Source organism: Peromyscus leucopus, chromosome 23 (assembly GCF_004664715.2).
Source record: "Peromyscus leucopus breed LL Stock chromosome 23, UCI_PerLeu_2.1, whole genome shotgun sequence".
In the NCBI taxonomy this organism is placed as follows: Eukaryota; Metazoa; Chordata; class Mammalia; order Rodentia; family Cricetidae; genus Peromyscus; species Peromyscus leucopus.
Window position 1 is genome coordinate 37,027,762 of NC_051082.1, and position 10,441 is coordinate 37,038,202.

The following is a 10,441-nucleotide window of genomic DNA, read 5'->3' on the forward strand; positions in this document are numbered from 1 at the left end:
TTTTCATACCATCCTAATTTTACCCTGTGCATCTGGTGGGGGGTCTCCCAGATATGTGTGTGTGTGTGTGTGTGTGTGTGTGTGTGTGTGTGTGATCTTCACTTGGCTCTCAATTCTCTGTAACTCCAGTTCCAAGGGATCTAATGCCCTCTTCTGGCATCCTTATGTATCAGGCATCCTTATGTATCAGACATCCATACGATATACAGACATACATGTAGGCAAATACACACAAACACACACACACACACACACACACACACACACACACACACACACACAAACACAAACAAAAACACCCAGGACCAAATCATAGCCCATGTTTGGAGACAATTGGATTCTGTTTAAACAAAAATTGCTGTTGAGTAGCTGGATCAGTCTCTTGATATCCAGAGGACATGTTGAGGTCCTCCCATTAAGCTAGCTACGAAGGACCCTGGAGGTGGAGACTGAACAAATCCCAACCACAATATATTCAGTCATATCTCATACAGACCTAGCCAGAGGCGCCTGAGGTGATGTTGGGAATGGGCCACACCTCCTTTTCCTTGCAAACAGAGGTCTGTCCATCCTCCACTTCCATCCCCATTCCTAGGCAGCTTTGTGAGCCCCAGAAAATGTCTAGATTTGGAAGCTCATGACAATTATGTGTGGGGAACAGAAGTTAAGGATAAAATATGATAGTGGGGTAAAGATGGCCATCGAGCCCAAAGGGCATAGAACGAGAGCAGACAGGCATGGTGGGAGCATGTTTGAGTGTAGGAAGATGGGCGAACAGCAGAATCAAGATTGCTAAAGGACACAAAAAAAGAAGGTCAAAAGGACCCCCAGACCAGAGTCTGTGAGAGCACAGAGGCTGGATGCTAGGTGGGAGGAAACAGAGGTCCAGAAAGGCAGAGGATCAGGGACCAGAATGATGGTCTTGGGGTGAGAGGAGCATTTTGCCCACTGTGCCCCTCCTCTGCTCCTTGGACCATCCCATCCAGGCAGTGGGCTCCATCCAGCCTGCTGACAAAGCCTCAGTGACTGATACAAACACAGCTCCCAATTGTGTGTGTGCAGTCACCCCCAGAGCAGGGTCCTGGCACACTAAGACACTCCTCCAAGATCTGCACAGACAGACAGGGTCACGGCCAGGCTTCTCTTCAGCCCAATCCCTCCAGCCCTCTGCAGGGAGCCAAGATAACATAGCATACACCACCTTCACATTCGGTGCCTCTGATATTGAGCTGGTGTCCAGCAGGACAGCGACACTCGAAGGAGCCCACTGTATTGAGACAGCTGCCACCCAGGCACAGGCCTGAGATGACTTGGCACTCATCCACATCTGCGGGGAAAAATTCCAGAAAGGGAGTCAGAGAGAAGAACCAACTCATGGTGTGTGTGTGTGTGTGTGTGTGTGTGTGTGTGTGTGTGTGTGTGTGTGTGGTGTATGTGTGTGGTATGTGTGTAGGGTGTGTGTATGTGGTGTGTGGTATGTGTGTGGGTGTGTGTGTATGCTGTGTGGTGTGGTGTGTGTGGTCTGTGTGGGGGGGTATGGTGTGTGTGTGTGTGTGGTATGTGTGTGTGGTATGTGTGTGTGGTATGTGTGTGTGGGGTTGTGTGTGCTGTGTGGTGTGATGTGTGTGGGGGTATGGTGTGTGTGGTATGTGTGGGGGGGTTGTGTGTGCTGTGTGTTGTGGTGTGTGTGGTCTGTGTGTGGGGGGGTATGGTGTGTGTGTGTGTATGTGTGGTATGTGTGTGTAGTATGGTGTGTGTACGTGTTCTGTGGTGGTGGTGTGCGTATGTGGTGTGTGGTGTGTATGGCGTGGGTGGTGCTGTGTGGTGTATGAGTGTGTGTGTGTGTGTGTGTGTGTGTGTGTGTGTTGGGGGGAATTTCCATTCAGCTCTGGCTCCCTAGGGGCTCCATTCTCCCTTGCTCACCCCACAACTCACCTTGGCAGGCTCCTGTGTGAACATTTAGGATAAAGCCTCGGCGGCAGGGGTGTGGCTGTGCCGGGCAGAGCTGGCAGGGAAGTCCCCAGGCATGGCCCACAGTGGCACAGCAGAGAGCTTTGGTATACATGAGACCTGTCAGCTGGCGCTGGCACCCCTCAGGTCTCACTTGGGGGAAGCACGGCCCCATCTGGTAGTCTGTGGATCAGGCAGACACAAGTATCTAGCTTTGAACTGTCCAGGCCACTGCCCAGGCCTCTATACCAACAAATCTGGCCTTTTCTTTCCTATGAGTCTTTCTAGTTCCCTGTTCTGATAGGATGCCTTTTCCACCTAACAAACTACTATTGGTTCTTCAAAATATTTGGTACCTTCACACAAATAACCTCCAAGAGAATCTTCAAGCCTTCTTAGACTTGATCTCTCTTGCCCTTCCTTCAAGCAGCGACAGTGGATGCCTGGCAGGAGAGCCTGCCTCACACTTGAGTGCACACCTGGCCCTGCTGAATCTCCTCTCGGCTCTCATAGCACCATGTCCCTGGATGCTCAGGCCTAGTACAAGGGAGCTGCCTCAGTTTCCCCAAGCACAGTGCACAAGGGCCCATTTGTGACTTCTTGTTTCCACCCTTCAGATTTTTCCGATAATAAGGCTGGCCCAATGCCAAGGGCAGCCCTCCCAGGACAAGCCAACCACTCTCCTTTCTAGGCCCTGCATAAAGGAGGGCTTCAGAGGTAGCTTGGTACCCAGCCCTCCTGGGGCTTTGATGCCCACCACCCACCCTGGGCTCCGCCCCCCACCCCCCCGCCACACACTGACCTGCACCCTCCTCATCTTGACAGTCGTATTCTAATTTGTTTCTCTTTTGGTTGAAGTGCTTCCAAAGACACCATTCTAGAACCCAGGCACACCCCCTGCAGCCCTCCAGCTTCCAATTCATGACAAGCCTCTCTTCAACCTAGAAACTGACCCTTGCCACCATCAATAACCTCAGCCCCTCACTGGGGACTCTAGGTGGGTGCCCTTGGGCTGAGTCTCACCTGTAACTCCTCTCGGGGAGATTGCAGGCCAGTGTTCCCCAGCGAGTCACTCCTTAGACCTCTTTATTACTTTTAGAGACAGAGTAAAACCATGTGGCTCAAGCTACAGCAGTAGTTCGCCCCTTGCTGCCATCTCCCACAACAGGCATCATTTCAGGACCCCGATGTCCTTCACCGTTAGGCTCCTCAACTACACAAATGACCCTGACAACTGTGTATGAAAATCCGGCCCAAGTCTTGTCCTCCTATCAGCTGTCCTTTCCACCTTTAGACACCACGCTTCCTGTCTGCCCTGAGATGCCAGGCTCCCCCCTCTCCTCGCCCTCTATTTTCTCCCTCAGCTGCTCCAAGCACTCAGTCCTCATGGACAGGGCAGCCTTAGTGGCCTTCTCAGGTTCTTGCAGGTCCCTAGCTAGTAGTGAGATCAAGGTCTCCCTTTCCCTGCCCCTCATACACTGCCTTACCTCAACTGTCAAGACCAGATCAACTCTCAGCTACACCCCTCTTCTCTACCCCACACCCAGCCCTTTTCAACTGGTTTAGTTTGCACAATCCACTCACATCCACCAATGGACAGTTTTAAGAGCTAGGATTCAACTGGGTGTGATGGTGGATGCCTGTAATCTTGTCTGTTTTAGAGGCTAATGTGAAAAGATTACAAAGTCAAGACCAGTTTAGGATACACAGCAAAACCCTCCCTCAAAGAGTTAAAAAGAATCTGGAGTGGTGGTGCACACCTGTAAACAGAGCACCAAGGAGCAGAGGAAAGTGCACCTCTGTGAGTTCAAGGCCAGCTTGGTCTACATAACCATTTCTAGGCCAGTCAGGGCTGCATAGTGAGGAGACTCAAGGAAGGAAGGTTGGAAGAAAGGAAAGTAGGAAGGAAGGAAGAAAGGAAGGAAGGAAGGAAGGAAGGAAGGAAGGAAGGAAGGGAAGGATAAAGGAAGAAAGAAAGGGAGGGAGGGAGGAAGGATTTCCTTATGGGGCTGGGGAGATGGCTCAGCAATTAAGAGCGTGTACTGTTCTTGCTTCAGTTCCTAGCACCCATATCAAGCAGCTCACAACCACCCCCAGCTCCAGGGGAACTGATGCCTTCTTCTGGTCTTTATGGACACCTGCATTCATGTGCACATACTCTCCCATACACATAATTTTAAAATAGTAAAATAAACCTTTTAAAAAATAAAAGGTAAAAAGGGGGCCTGGTGAGATGGCTCAGCTCATAAAGGTGTGTGCTACCAAGTCTGCGTGTGTGTGTGTGTGTGTGTGTGTGTGTGTGTGTGTATGTGTGTATGTGTGTGTGTGTATGTGTGTGTGTGTGTATGTGTGTGTGTGTGTGTGTGTGTGTGTGTGTGTGTGTGTGTGTGTGTGTGTGTGTGTGTGTGTGTGTGTGTGTGTGTGTGAGGTCCCCTGGAAATGGAGTTACAGACAGCTGTGAGCTGTCATGTGAATGCTGGGAATTGAACCTGGGTCCTCTGAAAAAGCAGCAAGTGCTTTTGACCGTGGAGCCATCTCTCCATCCGCCCCCGCCCCCCAACACAAACTCTTCCAAAGCAGGCCAATGAGCAACAGCTGCTATGCCGAGTGCCTGAGCAAAGGAAAGCCATTGTCCTCAGACTGCCCTGGAAGTAGCAAAGCAGCTGTCTGTTTGCGCTTGGAACCCAGCCATGTCTTGTTCACTGCCCATTTTCCTCCCCAAGTTTCTCAGTACCTCTCTCACACTGAGGCCCTGTGAATCCATATACACATGCGCAGAGGTTTGGCCCGATGCAGCGTCCTCCATTACGGCAGCCATGGACACAGATAGCTATGGACAGATAGGGGATGATGACGGACAGTTTCCTAGAAGCAGAGGGGACTGGGACCTAAGTAAACCTTTCTTTATCCAGGGATACCCGCCACCTGGACCAGGGTGAGTAAGACTGACCAATGAGGGATGACTTAGTCAGTAAAGTACTTGCTCTGTAAACATGAGACTCTGATCTCAGATTCTCAGCACCCATGCAAAAGCCACAAGCAATGGTGCTCTGTAATTCCATCTCTGGAGAGCCAGAGGTACATGGGTCTCTGAAAGCTCACTGGCCAGGTAGCATAGCTAAATTGGTGAGCTCCAGGTTCAATAAGAGACCTTGTCTCAAAAAATAAGGGGGAGAACAATTGATGGAGATACCTACCATTGATCTCTGGCCTCCACATGCACACATACGCACATGCTTGCACAATACATGCATGCACATCTGCACAACCCCTCCCCCCCACACACTAGTGCAGCTGTAACAATGAGCCTGTCACCTTTGATCTTTGGTCTTAGATGAAGGACTTGTGAACAGTGGGCCCGTGATGAAGAGACCCCTTCTCTAGGATTCCGTGTGTAAGTGAGGGTAGCAATGGGGTACTCACGCTGTCCACACACAGTGCCTGTGTAGCCTTTCTGGCAGAGACAGGATTCCCCGTGGCAGCTGCCCCCATTCATGCAGCTCATGCTACACCCCAGTGATGCTATGGATCAGGAAAAACATACAGTAAGGTAAAGATGTTCCAGGAAGGCTTGACCAGGGCCTCTACTTGGCTTGGCTCTTGTCCTTCAATGAAACCAATATGGGCTCCTAGTGGCATTCAGATGCCTGGAGTCTTCTCTTCCTCCCCCAAGAGACCACTGGCTGCTCACCTCTATTTACTCCACAGCTGGGGGCCAGGGTCCCGTCCATACAGGTACACAGGTTGGGCTGGGAGCAGAAGCCATTGCCACAGGTGTGTCTGCAGACAGCTGGAAAGGCAGAGTGTACGGCATCAAAATCAGGCCCAGGGCCTGTGGGATGGCTCATTGGATAGAGGCACTTGCTGCACAAGCCTGGTGACCTGACCTCATTCCCTAGAACTCATGTAAAGGTGGAAGAAGAGAACTGACTTCATAATTGTCCTCTGACGTCCATATGTGTGTCATGGCATGTGGGCCTCCACACACTCAACATGCACATACACAGTAAAAACTAATTAACCGACTAAATAATACCAGCAAAATGTGGTAGTGTACATATATCAACCCAGCACTTGGAAGGGAAGGGAGCAGGAATGGAGGGGGAAGGCTGAAGGGAGAGGGGAAGGGACATAAGTCCTATGTCATCCTCACTCCAAAGATGCCCAGGCTGACAGATGCCTCAAGGTGGACCAGCTGGGCTTCTCCAGCTCCAGTTCTACCCCCACCCCACATACATGGGACACCCCCAAGTCTCTATCAGGAGTTTGCTACATCATCAGAAGCTGGAGTTGGGGAAGAGGGTGTGAGACTGACGTAAAGACAGTGTGAGAGGCCTGAAGAGACATGCAGACAGACAAGAAGACAGGAGAAACAGACAGACATGGCAAGATGGGAGGGCAAAAGAAAACACAGAGTAGGTAAGATGATTCAGAAGGTAAATACACTTGCTCCCAAGCCTGATGACTTTGATCCCCAGGACCCACATGGTGGAAGGCAAGAATTGACTGCTGCAAGTTGCCCTCATGTACACCATGTCATGCTTCATCCACCCAACAAAATAAATGAAATATATTTTTTTAAAAAAAGAGACAAATGAGTGCAGCAAGTCACCTGGAGTCTAAGGACAAAAGCATGGTACATTAGTGGGGTTCACCCAGCAGCCCCGAACTAAGTTCTAGCTCCTTATGTAGACAAGGCTAGGATTGCTGACAGGTGGCAGGGAGGACCCCCAAGCATCCCTGTACCTTCCATCTCCACGCTTCAACACTCACGCACTATACACTGATTCCTGCCAGGCAGAGTCCTCCAGCCAGGGCAGCAGTAGGCATGAAAGCGGGAACCACATACATTAGGCCTTTGGGAGAAAGTGGGTGATGTAGCCACCCCTCCCCTCACCCCAGGATAGCCCTTCCATGCCCCACACCCAGGTACTTCTCAGCATCCCAGGTACCACACACCCCTGCAAAATGATGGCAGGCCTGCCTTGTCTTCTCACATGACCTGGACCTGCAGATTCCAGAGTCTCATCCCAGTGGCCTTGGCCATTTTCCATGCACAGTAGAACCACCAAGGCCAGCAGAATCTGAGCTGGAGGACCACAGGCTGTAAGGAAGACTCCAGATCCTCTCCTTGCCCAACATGGGCCTTGCAGAGTCATGATGTGTCTTTGGAGGCTGCAAGGAGCAAGCAGAGTCAGCCCCAAGTGAACTGCATGGCAAAGGGGCACCCCATAGAGTGAACAGCAGTGGGGAGCCTGCCTGGGAAGACACTAGTTCTGACTTGGGAGAGCAGGAGAACAACTGAGGTAGGCTTCTTGAAAGAGTATGATTTTTTTTTTTTTTTTAATGTTTGTCATGCGTGCACATGCAGGCCACAGGGCGACATCTACCATCATTCTCAGGAGCTATCACACTGTTTTTTGAGACAGGGCTTCTCACCGGACTGGAACTCACCAAGTGGGTTAGGCTGGTTGGTGAATGAGCCCCAGGATCCTTCTATCTCCACATGCTCAGTGTTATCATTTTAAAGTGGGTCCTAGGTGATTGAACACAAGCCTTTTCGAGCTTACAGAGCAGGCGTTTTCCTGACTGGGCTATCTTCTAGTCTCAGCATATAATATTTCACAGGTGAAGCCACTTAGATAATGATTCTGGGGTGGAGGGTTTGTGACCAAAAAGAGGGTGCAGAGTGGAGAAGGGGACAGGTGGGTCCATGTACATCAAGGGCAATGAAGAACTCTTGAAATGATTTTGGTGAGGGACAAAGATGAAGTGAGGAAGGATGTAGGGTCCCAGAAAAAGCTGGGTGGGAAGATGGCAGGGCCAGATGACAGGGGTTGATAACAAGGAATAACGTAGAAGTCAAACAGTCAACAAGAGTAGGTGGGGATTCCAGAGGAGGGAGGGAGACGTAGTAGACCCCCAGAATTCTGAGAGAAGGGATGGTTAAGGACTGGAGATATGGCTTGGGCTTGCCTTGCACATGGGGATCTGAATTTTACCTTCCAGAACCCATGTAAAATGATCAAGGATGGTGGTTAGTGCTCTTTTCTTTTTAAAATATTTTTTTTATTCTATGCATATGGTTATTTTTGCCTTCATATATGACTGTGTACTATGTAAGTGCCTGGTGCCCAAGGAGGCCAGAAGAGGGCATTTGATCCCCTGAAACTAGAGTGTAGTTGGTTTTAAGCCTCCATGTGGGTGCTGGGAATTGAACCCAGGCCCTCTGAAAGATCAACAAATGCTCTTAACCACTGAGCCACTCTATTCCCATGGTGCATGCTCTTTATCCCAGTACTGGGGAGGAAGAAACAGGCACATCCCTGGCTCACTGGCTGGCCAGTCTAGTCTGCTTGGTGAGTTTCAGGTTAGTGAGAGACCCTGTCTCAAGAATCAAAGTGGATGGTGCCTGAGGACCAATACCTGAGGTGATCTCTGGCCTCCACAAGTATATGTATGTGTGCAACCACACATGCACACACAACTACACATTCCACACTTAAATAAGAGGATAAGTCTAAGGAGGCAGTTGGGCATTCTGACAACATTTGCGTCAGAAGATGCAAGGTTCAGCCACCCACCCGCTCCCAGAATGGTTGGCTTTCTTTCCTTGGCCAGGGAGAATGAGTGTGGGAAGATAAGGTTTGGAGCACTCCAGACTGAGGTGATTCCCCCAAAGAGTAGATTTAGTGAGAATGCTCAGCCCAATAAAGGCACTTGAGGACTTAAGTTTGATCTACACAGACCCACAAATTGCTCTCTGACCTCCATATATGCTTCCTCCCACCCACCCCCAGCCCGGCTCATAAACTAAACATTTTCAAAATGTAATAAAAGTAGTGATTTATATTATATTATATTATATTATATTATATTATATTATATTATATTATTTATATTGTATTATATTTATTATATTATATTACTGTAAAAGGTTTGGATGGAGCATACATGAAGCCCTGGGCCAGGTCTGCATAAACTCGGTGTGGTGGTGCATGCATGTAATGTCATCTTGGGGAAAAGAAGAGGCAAGAAGACAGCAAGTTTAAGCTCCTCTGGGCTACATGGTAAGGCCCTGTTTCAAAAACAGTTTGCAGAGTGAAAACTCTGGGGCTTGAGTGACCTGAAAGTCCAACCAGGTGTCCCCAAGCTTTTGTTTACTCAGAGCTCTCAACCTTCCTAATGTAGTAACTGTATTAACCCTTTAATACAGCTCCTCGTGGTGTGGTGACCCCCATCTATAGAATTATTGATGTTGCTACTTTATAACTGTAATTTTGTTACTGTTATGAATTGTAAATAAATATTTTTGGAGATGGTTGGACAGCGGAGTCGAGACCCACAGGTTGAGAAACTCTGACTTAGAGGCCCGACTGGGCAGGGGAAGGGGATAGGGACACATTGTCTTGCTTCCAGTGGATCTAATCGACCTAGCCAGTCTTTTTGCTCTTGGCAGTTTCAGCTCTCACCACCACCCTTCTCTTTCTTTTCTCTTCTTCTTTTTTCTCTTCTTTCTTCTCTGTCTCTTTTTGTGTGTGTGTGTGTGTAAGAGAGAGAGAGACAGAGACAGACAGAGACAGAGAGAGACACAGAGAGAGAGAGACTCACCTGACCCTCCCTTACTTCCAAGCTCTAGGTCCCCAAGATTAGCTGAGTGAGTAAGTTGCCTCAAAGGCAAGCAGATGCGCCCCCCTCGCCCCTCCTTGCAGCTTCCGCCGCTGCCTCAGCGAGAACAAGGGAGTCCCTGGAAGGAGGCACCCCTGAGAGTGCTCGAGCAGCGACCTCCAGCCACCAGTGCCAAAGCTACAGAACCTCCTTGGAGCCTCAGGGTGGTGCTCGGCCCCGCCCTCACCTGCGGATCAGAAACTGGAAACCCAGGTCCTCCGGTGGAGTACGGGGTTTCCCGGCACCCTACAAGAGCGCGCCCAGTGGATAGTGGAGAGGGGAAGGGGGCTGGGCCAGGGGCTGCCGGGCTGCAGACAAAGGAATCCCCAACTCGGTCCCGGGCAACCGAGCTCCCGCCGGCTACTGCTGCACCCCCTTCCTCCGCGTTCCGGGCGGTCACTGGTTCACAGGCCCGCCTTTCCCTACCTGCGGGGGCTGCTTGAAGAGGCTGACAAGATGCGCAAGCTAGGGGCCCCGGGAGCAGCAAGGCGAAAGCCTGGGAGGGCCGAGCCGCTGCGTGCCCGGTTCCGAATTGAGGGCGGGAGGAGTTTGGGGGAGGGCGCGGTTGCACCTCTGAGCCTGGGCGGGGAGAATTGAGAGAGGCTGAGGCTGGGGGGGAGGCTTGAAGCTAGCTTGCTACTCCAAGGAGTTGCAGAGATGGAAGGGGTTCCTGGAACTGCGGGCCTCCTTGGGGGCATGTTTACTGTTAGCAGTGGAGTTGGGTGTGTGTGTGTGTGTGTGTGTGTGTGCTGAGGTGGGCTGGGGTGTGCAGGGTGATCAGAAGGCAGTAGGCACAGGGAGAGCCCAAGACTTACCTGAGAGG

At 50.6% G+C, this 10,441-nt stretch overlaps 1 protein-coding gene across 1 annotated transcript in view; it reads right to left on the minus strand.

Annotated features, from left to right (window-relative positions):
* The window catches only part of Fbn3 (fibrillin 3), an 80,915-nt gene extending 70,765 nt beyond the window's left edge, over nt 1–10,150 (minus strand). Inside the window, 8 exon segments of the mRNA XM_037198534.1 lie at nt 1,202–1,327; nt 1,936–2,133; nt 4,685–4,780; nt 5,374–5,472; nt 5,642–5,740; nt 6,724–6,806; nt 6,910–7,125; nt 10,045–10,150. Coding sequence (XP_037054429.1) covers nt 1,202–1,327; nt 1,936–2,133; nt 4,685–4,780; nt 5,374–5,472; nt 5,642–5,740; nt 6,724–6,806; nt 6,910–7,109 — 901 coding nt within the window. The 5' untranslated portion in view covers nt 7,110–7,125; nt 10,045–10,150.
* Nucleotides 10,151–10,441: the final 291 nt, after the last annotated feature.